This window comes from Alosa pseudoharengus, unplaced genomic scaffold, assembly GCF_046254945.1.
Source record: "Alosa pseudoharengus isolate Yale_2024_CS ecotype anadromous, Long Island Sound unplaced genomic scaffold, YU_APseudo_1.1 YU_APseudo_1.1_scf_4, whole genome shotgun sequence".
Taxonomy (NCBI): Eukaryota; Metazoa; Chordata; class Actinopteri; order Clupeiformes; family Clupeidae; genus Alosa; species Alosa pseudoharengus.
The window spans coordinates 21290092-21314167 of NW_027468774.1; the positions used below are offsets into that span (position 1 = coordinate 21290092).

At 45.7% G+C, this 24076-nt stretch overlaps 1 protein-coding gene across 1 annotated transcript; it reads right to left on the reverse strand.

Annotated features, from left to right (window-relative positions):
* Nucleotides 1-9056: 9056 nt before the first annotated feature.
* On the reverse strand, nt 9057-20057 carry nfil3-2 (nuclear factor, interleukin 3 regulated, member 2). The gene is made up of 2 exons (XM_076265267.1): nt 19757-20057; nt 9057-13522 (listed from the first exon to the last, which is right to left on the reverse strand). Exon 2 carries the CDS (start codon nt 12923-12925, stop codon nt 11174-11176), a length of 1752 nt encoding a protein of 583 aa, XP_076121382.1. The 5' UTR covers nt 12926-13522; nt 19757-20057; the 3' UTR covers nt 9057-11173.
* Nucleotides 20058-24076: the final 4019 nt, after the last annotated feature.

Here is a 24076-nt window from a genome sequence, read left to right on the forward strand (position 1 = left end):
GAGACCCTCCATTGCATCATGGTTTTTAGGACAACACTGATCCTTCCTGACATCCTCAAACAGTTTGGGCCTGTTGTCTGACCTGACACCTGGCTTAACTTCATGGCTGAGGATGATGGGAGAGGCTGGACGAGGCTCTGGACCACTCATGGTTTACAAGCTAGCTGTCTGACCTTAGGGCTCACAAATGTTTTCCAAGACATCCTATAAATACCATCAAGTTCATATGGCGGAAACCTTCTGTTGAGCGCTGGCGACTGATGGCTGTAATGCCTTAGTGTGATGACAAGGGGGGAACAATCGGAGGATTTTGGGGCTTAACTGCAATATAAGAGCATAGTGTTTTTCATCAGGACTCAATAGGGTGCATTATTATTCCTGCTTGTGTCTGCAGAACCCAACTCATCCTGGAGAAATAACTTCCATTTGCATTTGCATTTTAGACCACTTCAAGAGACTAGACCAAAAGCTACTTTATAGTTATATCATATTCACATAGTCAATAATTAATCATATTAATCCTATTACTAAATTAGTTATCATATTTACATCCACAGACTTAAGTGAAGCCAAAATGAATCATAGGTATAGTATTGAAGGACCTACACTGCTTCATGTTAAAGCATTAAGTCATAAAAATTAAGATAAATGGCTAGTGAATTGAAAAGTTATTTTATTTTTTAGCCTGTTCTACAGTTGGATAGGTGAATTCCACTCTGACATGTTCTTTAAAAAATGTCAGTCAGTCACACGGGACCTTTGTCTAAGCCCTGTTGATAGAAGAGGAGAGGAGTCGAGAGGAGCCAAGAGGAGAGGAAAGGAGGTGGCATGGGGTGATTCCATTAAGGATATGTTTTGGGGAGAGCACATGAAGTGAGAGCTCTTTTGACTAGGATCTTGTCGGCCCCTACTCTTGCCCTCGTCTCTGGCGGAGGTCTCCGCCTGCGTTGCCATGGCGCGGGTTCACTCGAGGTGCTGTGGGCGAGAGCCGGTTTGTGACTGTGAGTTGCGAGGGGAGGGGGGCGGGGTTTAGGGCAGAGAGGGAGGGAGCCAAAGGGGGCGGCGTTGACCTACATTCAGCCCTCTCTCCGCCTCCAGCTCCGGCTCCGCAACACACACACACACACACACACACACACACACGTGTTGAGATAACCAGGCAGCCAGAGTGAGAGAGCCCATAAACAAACACTTTCCTCCCTAACCCACCAACCCAAACCTAACTCCCAGGGCTGCATGTGATTTTTTTAAGCGCCAGGATTATATGATTAGTTCTTTATTAATCTATCTCTCTTTTTCTCTTTCTCTTTCTCTCTTTATCTCTCTCTCTCCACTCCTGCTGTGTCTTCTGGTCTGACCCAGTAGCATCTCATCCGTAAATACACACTCGCTTTAGTCTAAGCATTCTCCATTAAGGGCAAGACAGCACCTGTTGCTCTGTTGAAAGCCAAGCCAGGCTGGAAGAGTTCCAAAGTCAATAGCAAAGGAGGTCAGTCAACTGCCGTTTTGTGTTTGGTGTAATCTGTGTGTGTGTGTGTGAGAGAGAGAGAGAGAGAGAGAGAGAGAGAAGGAGAGAGAGAGGGTTTCCGTGTGCGCACAGGAAAGGTTATTAGGTCATAAAGTGGCACAGTCCACACATTTATGGGGGAATATTAGTTATCACACAGATCCCCAACTGATTTCATTTTCCCCTCCTTTCTCTCCCTCTCTCTCTCTCTCTTTCTCTCTTTCACTCTCTCTTTCTCTCTCTCCTGCTTTCCTCATATGGTATGAGTGACCTAATTCCTCTCTGCCACGAATGAGGAAATGAAAACAAAAACAGGACCCTGACTGTGACCAGCGCTCCCTCACCCTGTGCACCGCAGCTCAGCTGTGGGAGAATGTGTTTGCGGGCGCACATCCAGCCAGACTCTGCTTGGAGCCATTCTCCATCACATCGCAAGGCTCGCTCCATCGCAACGCCTCTCCAGTGGAAATCAAAACAAATCCTTCCCAGGAATGAATGATCAAAACACACACACACACACACACACACACAGACACAGACACACACACACACACACACACACACACACACACACACACACACACACACACACACACACACACACACACAAACAAACAAACTGTGTGTCAACACAAAGTAGCATGTTGTGTAATCCCTGCCGGTGTTGTTCTGCACCCGCTGCAGGCAGCCCAGCACCTCTGCTGTCAGCACGGTGAGGTATACCGACATTTTTGAGCAATGTTGGTGGGCAATGTTTGTGGTTCTGGCATGTTCCAACTGATATTGGGCAACATTTTCTTGCATACAAATGATCATGCAATCAGAATACATGAAACTGGTCATGTGGTCCCCCAGCACCATTATTCAAAAAGATGCTCCATGTATTATCACCTTAAGACAGGAGCAATGTCTGTGTGGGGTAGTGCTCTGTCTGCACCTTCAGAGAGCACATGGCGCTATGTGTCACTGAGGGTTCCTCTGCCCTGTGAGTGATGATGGAAATCCCTTTCATCTTAAACCTAAATACTAGAAGATTAAGATTTATGTTCAAGCTAGGCTCCGGCAATCGCCTGTGAAATGTATCCTTACATTATGGCACTATACGTATAAATGCATTAAAAAGACCCCCTGAAGTGATCTGGAACTGAGACAGTGTACCTTTTTTCAAGTAACCACTGAAAATAAAGCTAATGTAATTTTTTTGCATATGCAAAGTCATGTGAAATCAGTCAAATTAGTCAATGTGTCGGCCATAATGAGCCTGAAGTGAGACTTTAGTTCATGTGCTGTATTGGGCTCTGATCTCTCACTACATCTTTTCTAATAACAGGTCATAATCATTATTGAGTCCCACAGCAGAGATGCAAAGAAGTATGGTCTCTTCAAATTGTAGTCTGTAGTTCCTATCCAACACACTTCTTGTCAAATTCAACAAAATGCTCCCCACAGTCCTCCAGCTATTCATTCAGTTTGTGTTAAAAGGGAAAACAAACAATTTCAAGTAGTCAACATGTTGCTTCAGATGCATGGGAGGGAAGGGTGTAATTGGATTGGTTATTGTGCTTTAAGCACTTGTTGACTACGTCTAAGTAGTGGTACAGGGGGTCTCTGTAGCCGAGCTGCAGCACACTGGTCTGTGTGAGGGTTCAGTGGACTGCGTGCAGTGCTCGTTGGCAGGCCAACGCCCAAGCAGTTGTGCGGGTCAGCGGCTGGGCCTGTGCTGCACTGGAAAGAATCTCCCACCCCATAACAGGAAGGAAGCCAAGGAGGAAGAGATACAAGCGAGTTCTTTGTTTTCTTTTAATCCTACACTATTTTTTTCCTTTCTGAGTAAGGCTGAGTTTTACCCCACCTATTCCATTTTTTTCCCTCCAGACTGCACCCACCCACGCAATTTTTCACTCTCTTTCTTTCTCTCTCTCTCTCTCTCTCTCTCTCTCTCTACCTCTCTACCTCCCTCTCACGTTGCCGTTCCCTCCCTCTCGTCGCTCTCCTCTGCACCCTTTTACCATGCCTCTCCTCCTGACCTACTTAATAACTTCTTGTTGCATAACAAGTTGAAGTGTTTTTGTAACTTTTACATCCAACCATATATTTCTAAAGAAAAGCCACTGCGTCAATCACTGTGGTTTTACAGAGGAATTAACACGGAACAGATCAGACAAGTCATATAAGAGTGCCAACCAGCTGAATAGTCAAATACAGCAAATTGATGAATGCCCATCAGCCATCAGTATTATATGACTTTATTTCTCATTCCCACTTTGAAGCACACTTTGAAATATTTTTGAGGCTTAAATGCTTTATGAGGCCTGAAAGGGGTCTCCTGTTTTTTTTCCTTCTGTCATTCTTGGGTAAAAATACTCATCATTAAAAATAAATAATTAATTTATAAAGAAATCCCTAAATGTAGAGGCAATTGTCAATAATAAAGACTTGCAAGGTCTATATAATATTGATAACTCTCATGTTGTTTTGATGATAGAATGGAAAATGGAAATATTAATTTAATCAATCTAAATTTTTTAAGCCACATTTTAAATGTGATTATTTAAAGGTGCTCTAAGCCAGTGTTTCTCAAAGGGTGGTCCGGGGACCACTGGTGGTCCGCAAGCTATCCAAAGTGGTCCGCGAGCAGACGTGGTAAAATATAATATAGATGACTTGTTTACAATATTGAACCAACTTGAATGTAAATCCAAACAGTTCTGTAACACTGTCTATGTAAGATATGCCAGTTTAAATCATATGAATCCTCTGACACAATAAGCAAAGTGCAAAGACAATAAGCAAGGTGGTTCAGTGAGTAGGCCTATTGTGTAGGCTAATATACTGTTGAAGTAGGTCGAATCTTTTTTTTTTTTTAGCTAGGTGGTCCATCCGTTTGTTTTTTATTGGTTAAGTGGTCCTTCGTCTGAAAAAGTTTGAGAAACACTGCTCTAAGCGACGGCACGCGTGTTTTAGGCTAAAACATTTTATGTCACTTACTGCAAACATCACCTAACCAACCGCTAGCTGTCTGTGTCCTGAATACACTGTAAAAAAACGCGATCTCTGTGGACAGCCCAGGCTCCAAAAACGGCAACAAAAACAACCTGGGCAAACCTAGCCCATAAAAACATGACAAACTGTTCCAGCATATCACAGACGAGATGCGTGTTTAGGAGAGTTTCAATTGCATGGGAAGAGTACGGGAGGGAGTAGCGAGCTAGCTCTCTGTTTTGTTTGAAAGTCAACAGAAGTGACGTTACCTAGCATCGCTTAGAGCACCTTTAATAAAAAATGATGATTTGTTTTTAACGGCTTTTAACAAACAATATTTTGGTCAGTTAAAGTTGATCTTTCCTGTTTGTGGCCTCTGTAGGGGAAGCGGGCCCTTGAGGGCAGGCAGCTTGTTTTGGTCCTGTCTATTGGCTACGGTAGATTGCGCAATCACAACAGCGTATGAGGGAATGTGTTGGCTGCTGAAAACATATTTTCCCCTCTTTGGCCCCCTCTTCCTGGGGTGTGGAACCCTATGGACCCTCACTTCAATCTGGCCTCTGGTTGTTTGTGTGTGTGAGTGTGTATGTATGCGTGTGTGTGTGTGTGTATGCATGTGAGTGTGTATGTATGTGTGTGTGTGTGTGTGTGTGTGTAACTAGGCTGGCATGTTTGATAGTCCTGCTTTATTAAGTTGTAAATTTGGCTCCGTGCTGCTGACATTGGCAGCATATTAGCACTGAGGTCAAGCACCATGTTTTCCTCTCATTCTTTTTCTCTTATTTTTTCAACACTGGGCTGGAGTAAATTGTTGCTGAACATATTTATGCTGACATCCATACAATCTAAGCTCAGCATCATGGATAATTATTAAACTGCAGACCTAGATAATAGTGGGAAATGGGGAAGGGTTTCATTTTTGGGTCACTGATTGTCAGAACTGAATGTCAACAACACTGGGGGGGAGGGGGGGGGGGGGAGGGGCAACTTTCACTGCAGTGTATATGTGTGTGTGTGTGTGTGTGTGTGTGTGTGTGTGTGTGTGTGTGTGTCTGTGTCTGTGTCTGTGTGTGTGTGTGTGTGTGTGTGTGTGTGTGTGTGTGTGTGTGTGTGTGTGTGTTTGTGTGTCTGTGTCTGTGTGTGTGTGTGTGTGTGTGTGTGTGTGTGTGTGTGTGTGTGTGTGTGTGTGTGTGTGTGTGTGTGTGTGTGTGTGTATGTTTTGCATATAAACATGTGTGTATGCAAACATGTGCATGCCTCATAAAACAACAGCAGGCTTTGAGGTTTCACTACGTGGTGGAAACAAAGGCACCACAAACAACCTCCACATTATTAGCCCTCACTCACACAAGGAAATGAATGCCTGTGACATCATACATGCCCTTTTGTTATAAACACTAAACCAAACAGTTACCAGAGATTAGGGTCACTGATTGTACTCACAATGGTGAGTGATGGACATATGGTGGTGGCGATGGACATATGAGTGAAACCTCACCTGCAGGAGGTCAGTAAGTAGGACAGGGAGGTGACAGTGCCATGCATGGTGCATGAGGGACACCTGGGAGTGAAGTGGGTTCACTTATGCAGGGGAGCTGTCACTCAACCTCTCTGGTGGTTCCATTCGCCCTCTCTGTTCAGCCCTCTCGTGTCCTCCGAGACTCCTCACAAATTGTGTTGTCTTTTTTCCTTTTCTTCTCCATCTTCTCTCTCTTTCTATCCCTTCTCTCCTTAACTCCCTGTGTCTTCTCTTGTGGTTTCGGCCCACTAACCTTTTCCCCCAGGCTATGGAGAGGGAGCCAGGTAACTCATGTGTTCTGTGCCCTTCTCTTTGCCAAGAGATTGTCACGGCCATGTTATGACATACTCTGGCTTATCCTACAACCATAACCTTCCAGCTCTTACCACACAACCTCTCTCTCTCTCTCTTTCTCTCTCTCTCTTTCTCTAGCCCAGCTTACCTCTCTCTCTCTCTTTCTCTCTCTCTCTTTCTCTAGCCCAGCTTACCTCTCTCATCCTCTCTCCCTCTGCTGTTCTCTCGTTCTTTCTTCCGCTCTTCTCCTCTCCCCTCTCTATCCTCCGCTTCACATTGACCTACTTTCTCTGGCCTGCTATGTTTATGCAAGCTCCTGAGCACGTCCATTGAGTCGAGGTTAGGGGGTGTGGCACAGCAGAGCAGACACACTGCCCTGCTCTTGTCAGAAAAATGTCACCTTGCTGTTCTCTGATTGGTGCTGCAGTTTGTGTGTGTGTGTGTGTGTGTGTGTGTGTGTGTGTGTGTGTGTGTATGTGTGTGTGTTTGTGTGTGTTTTTGTAAGTGAACATGTGAAAATTAGAAAGGAGAGAGAGAAAGAGCGTGTGTGTGTGTGTGTGTGTGTGTGTGTGTGTGTGTGTGTGTGTGTGTACACTACACACACTCTAGTAAATATGTGTGAGGGCGGTTTGCGCTTCAGCCTTGAAGGGTTGCTTTGTTTGCAGGTTTAGCTCAGGTTGCTGCACAAAGATGGATGACCTACAGCTAACTCACACCCACCCCCCCCACCCCCCCCTGACAACCGCCCTCTCTGAGGTTGTTTTGAACAAGGGCCCATTTCACATGCAGGAGAGCAACACAGCCGAAGATTAAAAAATCGCTGATCTCACAGAACCTCTCCCTCCAGCATACCACTTAATAGGTTTTGATTTCTGTCTCAGCTTTCTCCCTTTTCATTTTAGTGTAAACCCTCACTGCATGCAGGTGTGTGTCTTAACCATATACAAAAATGACTCATAAAAGGGAATGGAAGGAAAGCTAAACAAGAGTTAACAAGTATGTCATCCATGTACAAGGATGATGGTAGAGCATAAACTTTGGCTCAAGTAACTGTTTTGCTTTTTCGGCAGTGCTTTGTCCAAAGGACAAAGCACTAAAATCTGATTTCGTAACCGAGCTCTCTGGTCCTTAGGCCAACCACAAGTAATGTTACACTGCTGGTTTGGCGAGCTCATGCATACGGAGTAGACTGTCCAGGTCGTGGCTTCCCTCAGGGCCGTCCAGCTCCTCTTGGCTCCATGTAAAACACTGAGACGCAGGCAAGCGGGCAGCAGAAGTGTGTCAGAGCCGGGAGAGAGGCCCTGGCCCTGTGCCTGTCCTGGCTGGGAGAATAGTGGCAGTGAACTGAAACTGGAAACTGGGAAACACCAGAATAATGCATTATTCCTCGGTGTACTGATTGTGATTTGTGTGTCACTTTTGTGCGTCACTGGTGAAATGAACTCGGGTAGATTACACATACGGTGTAAGCGCGGTGTTAAACCACAGAGAAGCCCCCAAAGGACTTTGTCAAGAGGCACATGAAGACACAATTTTTGTTCCTTATATCATGTGTGATGCATAGGATTACATCACAAAGGTATGCTAGGTGTAGTTTGTAATGGTAAGTAAGTAACTCAAAAAAGCTACGTGTGGTTAATAAAAACTGGTGTGGTTAAGAAGATAAATTGCTACTACCACTATTTGTGTCCCAAATGTGTGTAATTCCGTATGTTTAGATTAAACTCAAAGTAAAGTGTGTGTGAGGGTGTGTGTGTGTGCACTCTGCTTCATAAATTTAATCTGTGTGCCTTAGCTGGCACACCTGTGGTTGCCCCAGACGGCGCGCGGCTGCTAACTGGGTCAGTGTTACATCAGAGTGATGAGACAGCCTCCCTCTCTGGTTCTCTCTCCCTCTCCGTGCTCTCTGTGTGGATGTGTCGCAGTTACGGACGATTCTCGCATTCTCACATGCACCACCACTGAGGCAGGAGAAGCATTGTAAAACACACAGACCTCTAGGTGATTTTTTACACAATTCTCTTGCATGTTTTGCGCCCCCCCCCCCCCCACACACCTCCATTTCATGGCTGATTAGGCCTTAGTCCCTCTGCTTCCTCCGTGTCACGCAGGGGAGAGATGGTCTCCAGGGGAGCCATGACCTGACCTGTCCATATGCATGTACTCAACAAGCTAGCAGTGCCACATGGCACACTGTCAGACAAAGGTGTTTTTTAAAGCAAGAACTGTTACAGTGGGGCCTACATTAAAAGCGCACAACTGAAGCGGTCCGTTCATGGAACGTATTCTGTAACACTTACCTTCCAATATAATCAATAGAACTGGCTACACCAGACGTGATAGTGGTGCACACATTTGAAACAATTAGGCCAGTCTTGTAAAACTATTTTCACACTACATGAATGCCCGGCTGTTATCTTTTGTGTTATCAGGGGTGTAAACCATTAGTGTCAAAAATAGTTTATTTTTGTGTGGGTGGATACTGGTTATTAATGTGCATAGGAAACTTGTAGCAAATATATTAATGGAACTTTACCAAACCAACACCACAAATATGTCAAATACATGTTTCCAATTAACCAAGTTCTGCTGTTGGTGTTAGAGACTGACATCTCTGTCAGTGTTCCAGATCTGATAACTGACTGCTGTTATCTGCAGGAAATGTCTAAACTGCTGAGGCAATCAGGCTCACACAAAATGAAATAGAACATGTTTGTTGAGAGGCTGAATGAAAGAACACGCTATCACAGGTGGTTGATGTTGAGAAATGTGACATTTTTATTTCATCTCATTTTTGCCCATCTGAAATCTTTCCAACATGAACATTAGTGTTGTTTTTTCCAACCTCACAAACACATCAACATCAAAAACAGAAGCATGTGCAGTTATTCATGACACACAACTCCCATCAGTATTCTCTTTTTTTTATCATTTTTTAATAATTTTTTGTCAAAACCATCAGTGAAAAAAACACCAACATCACTGATCGTAACACACACTGAGAGGTAAAGGCGGGGCTAGAGAAGGTGCAGGGGAGGAGGGATTGAGGGAGAGGGAGTGGGGGCTGGGCTGGGCTGGGCTGGGTTGGGTTGGGCTGGGTTGGGCTGGGCTGGGCTGAGTGAGGCGTACTTGGGGGGGGATAGATAACACGATAGCAAAAGGGACACAGAGGAAAAAAACAAAGAGGTGGAGAAGAGGAGAGCCATAGGAATGAAGACAAGACAACACCCAGAGCTTTTTTAAAAAATAATATATAATAACAATAGAAAGAAAGCAAAAAATCCTTATAAAATCATTACAGTGTTGTCCTGGGGGGGGGGGGGTCTGGGGCATTTTACATTTATACACAAGTGCGCAACAAAGCAAATAATGACATCTTGTTACACGGGGGAAAAGGCCATAGAAGGTGTGTGACACCCTGTGAGTGTGTGACTGCGCGTCAGCACGTTTACAAATGACAGACTAAAGATCACAGTCGATTACAGGCTTCTAGTTGAAAAGCAGGGCACTTCAATCGTTTATCATGATTAACGTGGTACATTAAGATGCAGACCTGCACCTCACTAAAGACCAATCTGGAGTGAAGCTGATGAAACGATCCCACAGACACTGGCTGAGGGCCGGCCGTGTGGCCATTTTATGACAATCAAATGAAGAGTGGTGTGATATAAAACTGATACAGCAGAGCTAAGAAACACGCAGGTCACGCTTACTCTTAATAAAAAATAAATAATATGCATCTCAATGATTTAATGTCTCAGACTGAAAGACTAGGCTAAGGTGTACCATACATTTAAAACACCTGTTTGTGGCTTGCATATGAACGAAAGGAAAATAAATACATAACAGAGGTCAAAACATTTGACTGCATTGTGTAAACAAATGAGAAGGGACTGATGGATTTTAGAGCTATTTTTGTTCATAGCTTTTAAAGGCCAAACATTCTTTTGAAAATAAAATGGAAACATGTGTTCATATAAAACTAATTTATAGACAAATTAAATCTTCAAAGAAGAAAAAATAAAAAAATAAAATGTTTTTTCTGAAGTGGTATAGAAACACCATGATACTGTACAACTGATCTGATTATGCCATTGGATATTCCTCAAACCCACTCAGTCCTTCCTCACATTAATTTACAATTCTTTCTTTTTACGTAACGTTTTTTTTGTTTGTTTCTTCAAAATATAAAGTTATTCAATATTAATTTCATACTTATAGCACAGAAATATACAAAGTGTCAGGGGTTGATGATGTATAAAGAAATACAAGGACCTTGAAGAGGTAGGGAAGGAGACGGAGGATGGAACTTAAAGCATTGCATCTTTGGTCAATGGGAGCTCCTCCCAGAATGTTATGTTTGGTACTGATGGTAAATAGCTGTTGCCTGCATAATTGTGAGTGTGTATGTGTATACATGGCATTCAATCCATGATACAGGGGCAATCCTATGTGTGCTATTTACAGCCAAGCAAGCCTCTCTTGCATAATGTTGAATTAACTTTGTGGTTGAGACAGTAATGGTACAAATCAAACCATGTGACATGAAGGGTTCCATTCTCTTGTCCATATACAAAAGTGCTTGTATTGTTTGAAATGGGTAATAAGGAGTTCCCAAAGTCTGTACAATCTATCATACAGTGCACCCACAGGCTGAGTCCAGCTTGGGATATCATGTTCGAGAGTCAACATCTCTTGTCCTTAGGAGATAGACTTGGAAGAGTGTGTGGAGGGGTAAGGGGTGGGTTTGGGGGAGAGAGGAGGGATAACATTAAGTGACAGAGGGCAGCAAGAGTTCCCCCATAAGTCTCACAGGGGGGGGGGGGGGGCACTCGTATGTCCATGCTGCCCTAAAGAGCTCCCTCTCACTCTCAGTCATGCCTCTTGTTCCGGCTGGTCCGGCTGCCGGACTCCTTCTTGCTGAACTCTGCCCTCGCCCCCGCTATGGAGGAAGAGGAGGAGGCCGGCTTGCAATAGTCCAGGTCTTCCGCCTCTGGCTCCTTGCTGAGCTCTGGCTGGCCGTTGTGGGGCAGTGCCAGGTACGGGTGCTGGGGCAGAGGGCTGGACAGGATGGGTGGCGTGGTGGGGGACTCCTGACCCGAGGAGCCGCCGCTGCTCATGGCCCGGTGCTTGAGCCTCAGTTTGTGGGGCAGCGCGGTGCCCTTGACGTCCTGGCTGGGAGGGGAGGTGCCTGGGGTGAAGGGCACCGGGGACGTCGCCGAGGACAGGTGCTGCTGGTAGCTGCCCGCCTCAGAGCAGGAGGAATGCGGGGACTCGTCGTCGGTGGATGCGTCCTTGTCGGAGCTGCGTAGGTCGCCGTCACTCGACGACGTGTCCTTGGCCGAGGTCGATTGGCTTGGGTAGTAGGCGTCGCCCTGGGAGCCGCCCTCATAGGTCAGGACGGGAGGCTCCTCGTCACAGGCACCCGGGTAGCCCTGGTGGTACACCTGGGGCTCAGCCCTCTCCTCCTGCTTGGGGAGCAGCTCTGGGGCAGAGCCGCCCTGCCTCGCGGCCTCCAGCCTCTCATGCAGCTGGGCTCCATACCCACTGGCATACTCGTAAGGAGGGGAGTCTAATGTCCTCCTCTCCATTTGCTTGGTCACTTCGGCCAGGATCTCCAAGCCTCCCTGAAAGGCCTGGGAGAGCTGAGGGACCGCGGCAAGCGACTGCGGCTTCTGCTGGTTGGTGTCTGAAGCCTTCTGGCTCTCCACCGGGTAAGAGGTGCTACTGGAGCGGAAGAGGATGACACTCCGCTGAGGTGTGGCTCTGGGGTTCGGGGAGCTAATGACCGATTCCTGCTGCTGGTGGTTGGGGTGACGCTGCTGCTGCTGCTGCTGCTGGTGGTGTTGGTAGGAGGCCTCCATCTCAAGGTGCCGGCTAGCGCTCAAGCTGCGCTGGAGGCTGAACATCAGCTGTGCATTGGTGGTGGGGGTGGTGGGTACACCACCCATATCCATGTCCATCCCTGCTCCCTCCTGCTTGATGTTATAGGCCATGGGCTCTGGGCTGTCCCTGGACGAACCATCAGACATGTCCGAGAGGGATCCCCGTGGGGAGTACTTGATGTGCTGCATGTGCCCCTCCTGCTGCTCGGTCTCCGAAGAGTCTGAGTTCATCATCACCTGAGAGCCACTGGAGTAACCGCTGGTGTAGTAATGAGCAGAGGAAGAAGAGGACGAAGAGCTGCCGTTTGCTCCAGCGCCATTGGCGCCTATCTGCTGGCTCTTCTCCACATACGAGGCTGTGCTGATGAGTCCAAAGCGGAGCTTGAGCTGCAGCAGCTCTGTCTTGAGGCGCACATTCTCCTCGTTGAGCGCGATGACGCGGTTCTCCAGCACCATGTCGTTGAGCCGGCGCTTCTCACGTGAACGCTTGGCCGCCTCGTTGTTCTTGCGGCGCTTCTCCCAGTAGGAGGCGTCCTTCTTCTCCTCGGAGATGAACTCCCGCTTGCGCCGGCAGGACATGTTGGGCTTGGACTTGCCGCTGCGGCCCTGGCGCGACCCACCGTCCTGCTGCGGGGATGGAGATGGCAGGGACTCACTGTAGCTGGAGTAGGTCTCCAGGTGGTCCAGGTTCTTCATGTCGGCTGGAGAGGCCATCATGGGGGAATTCAGGCTTTCCATTCCAACTCGATGGGAAGAAATCGAGGAAGAGGGAAGGGTCAAGATGAAGGGGGCGGTGGTTGTGACAGCGCAGATGTGAAGGTACAGTGTCTTCTTCTGTGTTGCTTGAGCAAATACAATCTAGGTTTCTGGATCTCTGAAAAACCTGGGAGGTGTTTGAGCTTCAGAAAGAAGGAAACTCATTGGTTAAATGGGAGTTGCCCTTAAAATAACCTTTTCTTGAGGCTTTTCACGTGTCCAAATAGGCAAGGAAAATCAAAAAGAGGTACAAATCGGAGTCAACACCCCACATTTACAAGCTTAAGAAACTCCTCCAAGTGGATTAGTTGGCACCTTTTTCCTAGGGGCTATGCTCAATGTTCAACGTCAGCCTCGAGGATCAGAATTCCTCAAGCCTGAAGAATGTTATGAGTACAGCTGGTGTTGAGCTTTTTTTCTTTGTTTGTTTGTTTGCTTTCAGTAAAGGAGCCGTTGGGAGCCAGACGGAGATGTGTCCAAGTGCCCCAAGCGTGCTGCCGGATGTAGGTCACTCGGTCTACCTCTGCCTGGGCGTCTCTCCCTCACTCTACCTCCAGCTGCTAGGAAGATGAAAAGATCCTGGAAACAAAGAAGAAAATGCACATCGGTTAATCTCCCTGCAGTCCAGCACACAGAGCTCAACACTGCAGACTTATAAAAGACAACACACGTTTATTTTTAGCCTCGTTTAAAAGAAGACTCGCTTTGCTTGCTGGCAGGCTGGCTGACTGATCAAGAGATTTTGGGGGGGGGGGGGTTGCTGGGTATTAATATCCGTTCTTTATGCACGGCTTTGCCTGCCTTCCTTTCATGGGACAGTTGCCCTTGGCAACTGCTGAATGGTGTCTCAGTCATGGAAGGCACCGTCTGACCTTCTGCCCTCCCTATTGATTTCCTAAGTCTATGACCTTTCACCTCTGGCTCCCAGGCCAGACACTGAGGTTGGGCTCTATGATGTAATGGCCCACAATGGGATAGGATTGGGTTTACTTTTTGGAGGGAAAGCATCTGTCGTCTGGTTTTGACGCGACCAGAAGTCAAACATCCATTTCATGTGTATTACCCTTGTCGGTAGATATTCTGTATTAAACAAACAGTGCAGTGAGCCTTCTTCAGAAATGTGCATCTGGCAAATGTGAGCATAGTGCAGTTCATTTGTTTTCATATTGTGAATCATTAGCCAGTATTACATCACCGTGACTGAGGGGAGTGGTTGTAGGCCCTCCAGTCTGCTTTTAAAACCATCTGTGGCTATGACTCAGAGTGGAGCAGCCATAACTGCCTAAGATGAAGACATCCGATCATATCTCACATCATCTCCCCAGTGCTTGCTTGTCTGGTTCTTACTTCCTCTACATAAAGATGGCAGGCTGACAACTACCTTCAAAGCAGTTAGCTAAGAGGAGGAAATAACAGCCACAAATGATGGAGTAATTGAAAGCTCTTTCCTTTCCTTATTACTAAGCTGTAACACTCCGTTGAAGAGGGAAAAGGAGGTATGCAAAAACGGCATGAGGGTTAAAAGGACAGGAATTCCTGATGATGACTGACGGACGCAGACAAATAGAGGTCAACCTAACACCCGAGGAAGGTCACAAGGGAGTCTGGCATGAGAGGGTGGGGGCTGGGAGCTCTGGCTATATAGGTCAAGTGCTTTGAAAGGTGGGGGCAGGGCTGGGTAACACACCCCACCCTGAGGCCCACTGCTGGCACAAGGTTTTGCGAGACATTTAACTGAAGACATGAATTTGAGGGGGGTGGGGGCTGCGTAGTTTTCGGTGGGCTGCAATACTGTAGGGGGGAATCTGTAATGGCCGGTGATAATGGAATAAACAGCCCACCCATTTGGTAATAGGCAAAACAGGTGCGTCTGCAGTTACGACCAAGCAGAGTAAGCAGTATCTAGCCTAGTTCATGAAAACACGTGGCTTTGATTTATGTGTATATGTGTGTGTATTTGGAGTGGGGTTCTTATGGCAGGATGTCTGGTGTTCAAAACCAGCCAGTGGTTGTTCCAGTGAATTCCCTCCATGTAGTCACAGATGGCTTATCCATGTTCTGTGACAGATGTGCTAGTTAATACCAAACTCCCCAAATTTCCCTGTTTTTGTTTAATGCTCCATTTAAACTATTAACTATAAAGTATTAAGTCTAATGATCATAAAACTAAGAGCAAATCCTCACAGCATTCCAGCACTCTTTTTAATGGACACCCCACAGACACGCACTTCTGATCAACTCGGTCTGTCTCTGATGTCTGTCACGCTGCCGCCTGTGTGTCATGCTCGTCTATTTCCTGCTTTTGCAGACCATGTTTCCCAACTACCTGGCCAGCACATCCACCACAACCCCTCAGCTGCCCTTAGTGTTGACCAGAGCCCAGCAGTTCCATAAAACCTGCACCTGCCTCGGTGAGTTCTGCTGCACTTGACCTTGAGCTAGTGACACAGAGGTTGCCACATGGGTCTGCATTTTTATGTATAAGTAAAGTATATGTATATATACTCTTTTGATCCCGTGAGGAAAATTTGGTCTCTGCATTTATCCCAATCCGTGAAACACACTCAGCACACAGTGAACACACAGTGAGGTGAAGCACACACTAATCACGGCGCAGTGAGCTGCCTGCAACAACAGTGGCGCTCAGGGAGCAGTGAGGGGTTAGGTGCCTTGCTCAAGGGCACTTCAGCCGTGCCTACTGGTCGGGGTTCGAAACGGCAACCCTCCGGTTACAAGTCCGAAGCGCTAACCAGTAGGCCACGGCTGCTCCACAGGTAACCCTGTATGAGGGTTCGGTGGTGTATTTGCTGCCGCTGACGTGCATGTAATCTCATGACCTTGCTGGCTTTCCTCTCCTGTCCTGTACACATCCTGGCTTACGTTCCATCTGTGTCCCGGCCCCGGCCGTCTGGGCCAGCCTTACACAACAAACAAGATTGACTGACGCCACTGTCGCAGGTTTCACTTCAGCTTTTTGTGAATGAGGAAACCTTGTTTTCAAAAAAAGGACAAAAAAGGGCAAGCTCAAACTGCATCCAGTTTATATCTTGAATTGAGGTGAAATTGGACCTGATGCCTGAAAGGCAAATATACGTCTCTGGCCCATGAGGCTCTGGTACTGTGAAAAATGAAAATTATGTGTTTATATAACGCAAGCGTTTAAGGGGCTACATGCATTAGAGAGACAAAGATCTCTCACAATGCCCCACTGACCCAGAAACCGAGGAACCGTACGGCAAACAGTCCACGTGCTGCTCGCACTCGACAGAATATAGGTCAGGGTAGCGACGAGTAAGCTGCGCACATGAACGAGGGGGGGGGGGGGGGGGGTTGATCATGGGAGGCTACTCTAAATATAGTGAGTAGGAGATGAGGGAAAGAAAGACGACAAAAGAAGTGCTTGACAAATAGGATGACTAAAAGCGAGCAAAATAAACTAAACCAAAACTAAACTAATTAGGAAGGGGAGAGGGTCCTTTACAGGCTGGGGCTTAACACAGGAAATTAGTGTTCCAATGTGACACACAGCTCACACAGACACCAAGCACTACCAACGTAAAAATCAGCGAACCATGACACACAGGGCCTCAATGACAGGTCCGTGTGCAAAAAGTGCTCTGGAACCAGAGGGGGATTAACCACAGAAACTAGAGGGAAGTACAAGCTGACGTCAATGGCCATGCCAACTCATCTCTTGCCACGCACAGAAAAAAGAGACGGTGCAAGACGAGACAGACAAAGAGGAAGAGAGGAGTGTGAATTGTGCTATGCACAAAGGAGCAACAGATAGGAAAGACTAGGCGAGCCAAAGTTATCAGTACAATGGGACTCATACCCCCCTACATTCCAGCATCTGGTGCATATCCAGTTACTGCTGTTAGTGCTGACTTGTGCAGCCAGGCCACTGCAATGTTCCAATTGGTTGTTATTATATGTTTTTAGACTGAACACACGGCATACATCATAAACGTTTTCCCCTAGCTGATATGTTTTTCAAACTTTTTTTTTTTTTAGTTTTCTTACTCATTCCTGTACTCGTTTACCTGTATAGTTATCAAACAGTTGTATAGTATGTACGTATGTATGAAGCATAGCCTAAGTGTTGCCACATTTGGTTCTCTCTAAGTGTGTATGTTTGTCTGAGAGACAAGTGTGCCTGTGTAAATGTCAGTAGGCTTGGGTTACCCAAAAGCTGTGGTTTGTCAAAGGGGAAAGAATCTGAGATGCACCACCAACACACTCTGAGGCAACAGGAGTCAGACTTGGGTGAGTCCTGGAAACTCCAGCTAAGCCCAGATGCCTTGCTGCACGTGATACCTCTGCAGATCCAGAGGGGAGAGAAAGGGGGGCAGTTGTCTCTGCCCTAGATGGTGGGGCTCCCATCTCCAGTAGGAACAGGGCAATGTACAGCCCGTGGAGAGGTGGGGTGGGTGGTGAGGGTCACTGGTCAACTAATCTTTTTTCCAAGAAAGAAGACAAGGAATCTCAGGACTGTAGGGCGGAGCGCTGGGGGCAAACTCCTTATTCTATGAACATACTCATATCACTCTCTCGTACAGGGAAAAGAAGGGAGCGAGGGGGAAAAAAAGTGACCCTGGCCATGTGTTTTCCCAGTCACATGTGCTCCCTTGGCCTACTAAAAGCTGTAATTGGCCTCTCCCTCCCTCACCCACATCCATACAACAAAGCTCTACCGCCCCCTCCAATCTTTTAACACTCCTGTGCCAAGAAAACCCTGAGAAAATAGAGAACCAGACAGAAGCCATTCCAGATTTTCAGATGTTTTTTTATATTTACTACCACAAAATCATTGTTGACGGTGCCAGTGTTGTTAAGTAAAGTCTGAGGTTAGCAGATTGTAACATGCAGATTGATAACATGCTACCTCCTCTTTGCCAGTAAAATGCCCAGACAATGGATATGAAAATACAAGAACAAAGACTACAGCACAGCACATGGGTTACTCCGTATGACGCAATAGCATTCGACTAAGCGCGGCCATACATAAAATGCACTAAATAGCCTAACCAAATGTAATAAATAAAAATATTTATCTCCGGCCGACAACCCTGTCTGTATTTTTTGTGTTATGGCTGATGGTAGAGGATTTACGCTGGCGGGGTTACATGATGGATTCCTCCGCACCGTATCCCCCTCCCTCAGTGACTGAGTGACCTACATTCAGCACTGGCACAGCGAACCTGGGGTAAACGCCAACCTCTTGGCATTCCCGCTCTACCAGGCGCGTTACAGGCTATGGGTTTCCGCTGATTGCATCACCTTTCTCCCGGCCCTTTTTAATTATTTCATTTATATATTATGCAACAACAAAGGCCCTTAATGAACATTAGGTGTGTGTGTGGGGGGGCATGCTGTTCAAATTAGGCATAGGCTACATCGCCGTGCTTGTTTACAAGGTTTGTTAATCGTGAAATGACTTCTGCTTTAATGATTGATCAAGTTTGAGATAATATTGCATAATGTTATTTTATCTGATCAATTTGTTGGTTAGCTTAACTGAATTTAGAAAATCAAAACATAATACAAACATCATGGTCTGCATATTTGTCTCTGGCCTGCATGCAACATGTTTGAGATCATCAATGCAATCAATCTCTGGTGTAAAAACGACAAAAAATGTTGAGGCATTAAGATTTTGTTTGATGGAAGAGTGCCTTTCTCATCTTCGTGCCCAACGACACATTGGTCAAACCTGTCGAAAACTAAGGTACGCGTTTAAGGTTAATTAGTGGTGTTATCCTTCTCCCCGCATTAATGCATTAATTGTAGCCTACGATGGGACTGAACAGGTTAAGCCACCAGACTGCTTCATCTTCTTGGATGCATCTGTTAGGTTACCGTAGTAGCCTTCACGGGATCTTTGCAATTGCCTATTTGCAGTTATGTCTGACGTAAAATTACAGTCTTTGATCTTTGACAAGGGAATTTATTGATGTTCGCATGTTTAAACGCACTTTGCCAAACGTTCTACCTGAGCTTCAAGAAGCCTAACCAATTAGCAACCGGCTATGCTTTGTGCCTACTTTAGTCGTGTCCAGGAAAGGGTTAATCAGCTACTCCGCTAACATAAACACCCGCGGTAACCTTTACGGGACTGCTACACGTGACAGCGAAAAGTGTGTTCGCAGTCCTGCGCCCGCGTGGACTCCGTAACCTGCTGGAGAAATGTAGGGTAGCCTATCCTCTGTGTAAGCTGTTAACGACATAGCCTAAGCAGGCCGCGACGAAATATAAAATATATAACAATATAAACACACACATAGAATAAAGTTTAAGTTTGAGTATCGAACTATTTGTTATACAATTACATCATAGCCTACTGAACTGCCATTTGGCTGACATTTCGAAACAACCATTTTTGTGATTTAGCATATGGGACTGTTCTTCCTGCTAAGCAAACATTTGCACTTTTAGGGAGGAATTCTATGGGCTACATTGTAGCCAGGGATAATAACATTGTAGCGCGTCACCTATAAACCCACTTCGGAATCGTGGGTGAAATGCCTCGCCTTGACATGACAAGAGAACGTGCAATGCATCACCTCACTCAAAACAAGGCAAGTAAACACAGGTAGCACAATACAAAAATATACAAAGGAGGTCTCACATCAGGAAGTGGTAATTTGCACCGAAACCATATTACAGCACCACGAATGAAGCATAGTATGACCTGCCGATTTTGTGTCAGTCAATATGTTGTGCTTGTCTATTTCAGTTACACGCCACTCTTAAAAGAACGGACAGGCACGCTTACATTACAAAGAAAGGCTGAATGTCGTAAATAAAGCCTACCTCTTTGATGAACAAAATTCCACTATATTCGCTGCAGCGCGTTCGGTATGAATTCCTTTATCTGTGTCGTGAAGAATTAGAGCAGAAATGCAAAGGGGTCTGCGCTCTACGCAAAGGTCCTGGGTGTCCGAGTGTGTCGTCGGGTAGCGTTTAGATTATTTTGCAGTGGTTCCTCGTGTTATGTTGTTGAGTTGCTCCTATTTCCTCCCTCTCTCTCGCTCCGTCTCCAAATGTATGTTAGTAGGTCAGTAGTTGCATAACAGGACGCTTTGGGTGCCTAGTCACGTTTTGTTTCTCTCGCTCTCGTACAGCCCTCCCCTATCTTTTCCTCAGAATCCCGTTGCAGCAGAGAGAGAGATAGAGAGAGAGACTCGGCTCAGAGCCAGACTAGCTCAGATGTAGGGCGAGATCCACATAATATGGTTACTAGAGAGAAAGAGGGAGGACAGAAAATGGAATGTAGAGAGGTCATTTTGAGAAACAAGCCTGTGGTAGATTATATACAAAGTAACATCTTTCCTTAAACCGGTGTCGTTTTGGATATGTCTCAAATTTGTTATTATTAGTATCACATTGAGATATATTCAGACTGGTAACCTAACCCCATAACCTGGTTTCTTTTGCAATTCTGCTTTCCTGTGAGGGCAGCTCTGTATGTTTGTGGCTCATTCTACCATGAAAATACTTGTGTGACTATTGTATAGAAGTAGTAGGCTACCTATTATTGCATATTATTGCATGAATATATTTATGTCTGGCGAAATACCACTTTCCCATTAGGTAGGCTACTTACTTCCTGCTTCTCCCTGTGATGTAAAGAAAGAATGGAGCCACTCTTTAAACAGCAGACCATAGATATCTGTGCCCTCCTTCAGTGCACCCTCTTGCCCTAATTTAGGAGAGGAGGTGTACAAAGGATGCCAACCGCCAGCTTGGAGCCAAAGCACTTGCCTTGAACTTGGCGCCTCTTTCTTCTCTCCCTCCCCCCTCCCCATTCCCAAACCCTACAAATGCACCCCAACCCCACCCCTATTCCACTCAGCTGCGTCTGGGAGAGTGTTCCCATGGCAACAGTTTTACTGCCTGCCTAGCAACAGGCTTTATCTTCCGCAAAAATGGGGATGGGCAGAAAATGGTGGGTGTGGGCTGTGTGTGTGCATCTGAGTGTGTGTGTGTGTGTGTGTGTGTGCGTGTGTGTGTGTGTGTGTGTGTATGTCTTTCTGAATGTCTGTGTATGCATGGGTGGGTGTGGATGTGCAATAGTGTGGTAGGGGGAGGGAAAGAGGAAGTCAAAGAGATGACTTGATTAAAGCATGCCTCTCAGATCTTGTGGCCCCCTACCCATCATCAACACACTCCTTCTGTCAACCATCTCTTTATTATCCTCGACCAGGGCTAGCCCACCAGGGCAGAGAGCCACACAATTGCACGGAGCCTTTCCAGCTAGCAGAAAGAAAATCTCTGAACCACAGCAAGACATGTGTGCACATTGCATTCCTTTGTGCAACCATAGCTTCACCAGGAGGTATCCAGTTTTAACTAACCCTACACATTTTGCAATTAATTTTGTCTTATGCATCTCCAGACCTTTATATTTCCTAATAATTTGTCAACATAGCATGACAACATTAGAGATATACAGTTTTGTGGTTTCGCTAATGAAACCAGGTTGCAACCTCTATTGGATGTGAATGTGTATTCAAGGGTCTGTTTAGATTATTTGCACAGAGTACCACATGGCTCAGGATGTCTTTTGTTGAGCTGAAAACTGACTATCTGCTGCCCTCTACTGAGTGGATGCAAACTCTTAGTGAAAATTCAGGATGTTATTTTGTGTCAATAAGGAGGTGAAAAGAATAGGGTAGGAAAAAAAAATATATATAATATATATATGTTTGAGTTTGTATTTTTCATCCTGTTGACCAGGTTTTTGTTCTTACTACCTTGCCACCTACTTTACATCCCAGCTTTAGTTAGGGCAAATTTTGAGGACATTCAGTTGTGCTTCACCACAAATCAGTCCACCATATGCTAGCTGCACTTGGGGGTTGGCATCATAGCTGGATATATGTACCTATTAGGAAAGGAAAAATGTGGAAGACAAGTTATATACTAATGGCCAGGTGATTTCGTCTATTGTGGAAATATCATTGAAGAGTTGAGGTAGGCTTGTATAATTCCACACTGAGTGACCCAGGACAAGTCTTGGAGCTTAGAGAATTCATTGTTGAGGCTATTCATTCCATCAATAGAAACTTAAGTTGTGGTGCCTACAGTTTGGACTTTTGCCAATTATCAGCTGGCCTTTGTGTATGAAATTGCTGTTTCATAGGCTGAAAAATTAGAGAGAATTGTTAACAGTGTAGTCAGGAAATGGCTTAGGGCACATTGTCTACCATAGCATTGTATGGAAAGAGAATCTTGGAGTTGCCAATGACCAGCTTGGCGGAGGAGTTCAAAGACCAATCTGGAGATGACTGACTGTCACAGTCCAAGGATTCAGTCATCAAGAATACTGTCCCAACAGTGAAACCTGGAAGGAAGTGGAATCCAAAGGAAGCAGTTAAGAATACTTCAGGTGCACTGCAGCATAAGGAATCTCAGAGCAGGGTTTGGTCTTGGTTCCAGTTGGAAAGCATGGGATAAGTCTACAGCACAGGAGAAGAGACAAATGGTGACCTGCTTTGTTCGCAATCAAGGACAGCGAGCTGCGTTCAACAATAAACTACTCATGTGTGGCACATTGCTGTTTGAGCTGCTACTTCTAGCAGATGTCTATATTGCCGTTGAGTATGTTGGGAAATGTGTGATCCAGTGTCTGGGAGTAAAGTACATGTATGAATGTATAATTTATGTTGTGTGTAATGTATGTAAGTTATTACAGTATGTGATGCAGTGGCTGGAGCCCAAGACAAATTTCTCTTTGGGGACATTAAAGTATACCTACCTTACAACGGTGTCTCCAGCAGAACAAGGGCAATGGATGAATTGGCATGGTGTTGAGAAGAGGAAGATCAGCTGAAGAGAGCTATGGGCCATGGATGCTAACTGCATTACATTTATGGTAGGAGCCACTTATGCCATTCTTCCAACTCCACAGAATCTCAGTCAATGGGTTTGTGAAGATGGAAGCTGGAAGCTCTTTATGAGTCATGGCTTTCTGAAGCACATTCATTCTGTATAACTAGCCTGACCCAGGGCCGCTACACCTGGAGACATAATCAGGTTTCAAAATCACTGGCATTTTTGCTTGGGAACAAGAGAGTTGAGGCTACCTCTTTGCCGGCAATTGATAGGGACAGTAGAATTTTGTTGGTGGGAGAAGGACAGAGAGGCGACAATCAGGCAAATACAAGCAATACAGGAAGATGGGACGTGCAGGATTGGAAACTCCTGGCGGACATCAGAAGGCAACTGCAAATTCCACAATGTATTGCTGCTTTGAGACTAGACATGGTGTATTCAGAGTGTGAGCGCATTGTCTACTTTATTGAGCTAACTATTCCCTTTGAAGATGCAATGGAGGAAGAAGTTAAAGTATGCAGATCAGGTGGCATACAGGTGGCCAATAAAGGAACGTGGCTGGCACGCACACAGAAGACCAGTAGGTATTTAAGGTTTCGTAGCAAAGTCAGCCACAACACTGCTGTTGGATTTTGGTTTCACTCAGACAATCACTGAAAGGAGGCTGCTGAAAAGACAAGCCAATTGGTATGACTGAGGCATTCACAGACCACCTGAGTTGACTCTGCGATGTGTGGAATCGCTGATTTTGGGTGTGTTGGTTGTTGGTGCCTGTATCAAGGGCTTGCGTTTTGGCTGATTATGTTGCGGACCATTGTTGGCATTTGGTGGTAGAGAGAGAGATGGCAGACATCACCTTTGAGCCCTCTGGAGGTGTCGTGGGCTTAATTCAACGAAAGACCAAAGAAGATGGGTGCCCACTTGAAAACCCCAGTGAAATGCTCTTGAAGGCTGTTCTGGGGGTGATGTTTGTTCCTGTTCCTACATGTTGCACTGTAGGCTGCTGTGTTGATGATTTTGTGTTTGCTGCTTTGGTATGTTGCTGTTGTTGTTATTGTTGTTAGTAGTATCCCATGTCATATTGTTGAATGTTAAGGCTCAGCTGTTGATTGGCCACTGTGATAAATACCCCACCTGTAGCACAGGGAATTTCCTCGCCTGTATATATTTTAAATGACCTTACAATTTGAATAAATTGTTTAATCATTTAATTTAATCTAGTATCCACACTTTTGCCATCATCATCATCTGGCTGTTTTTAGAAACCTCAGCATTCTCATCGTTATTTCTATCAGC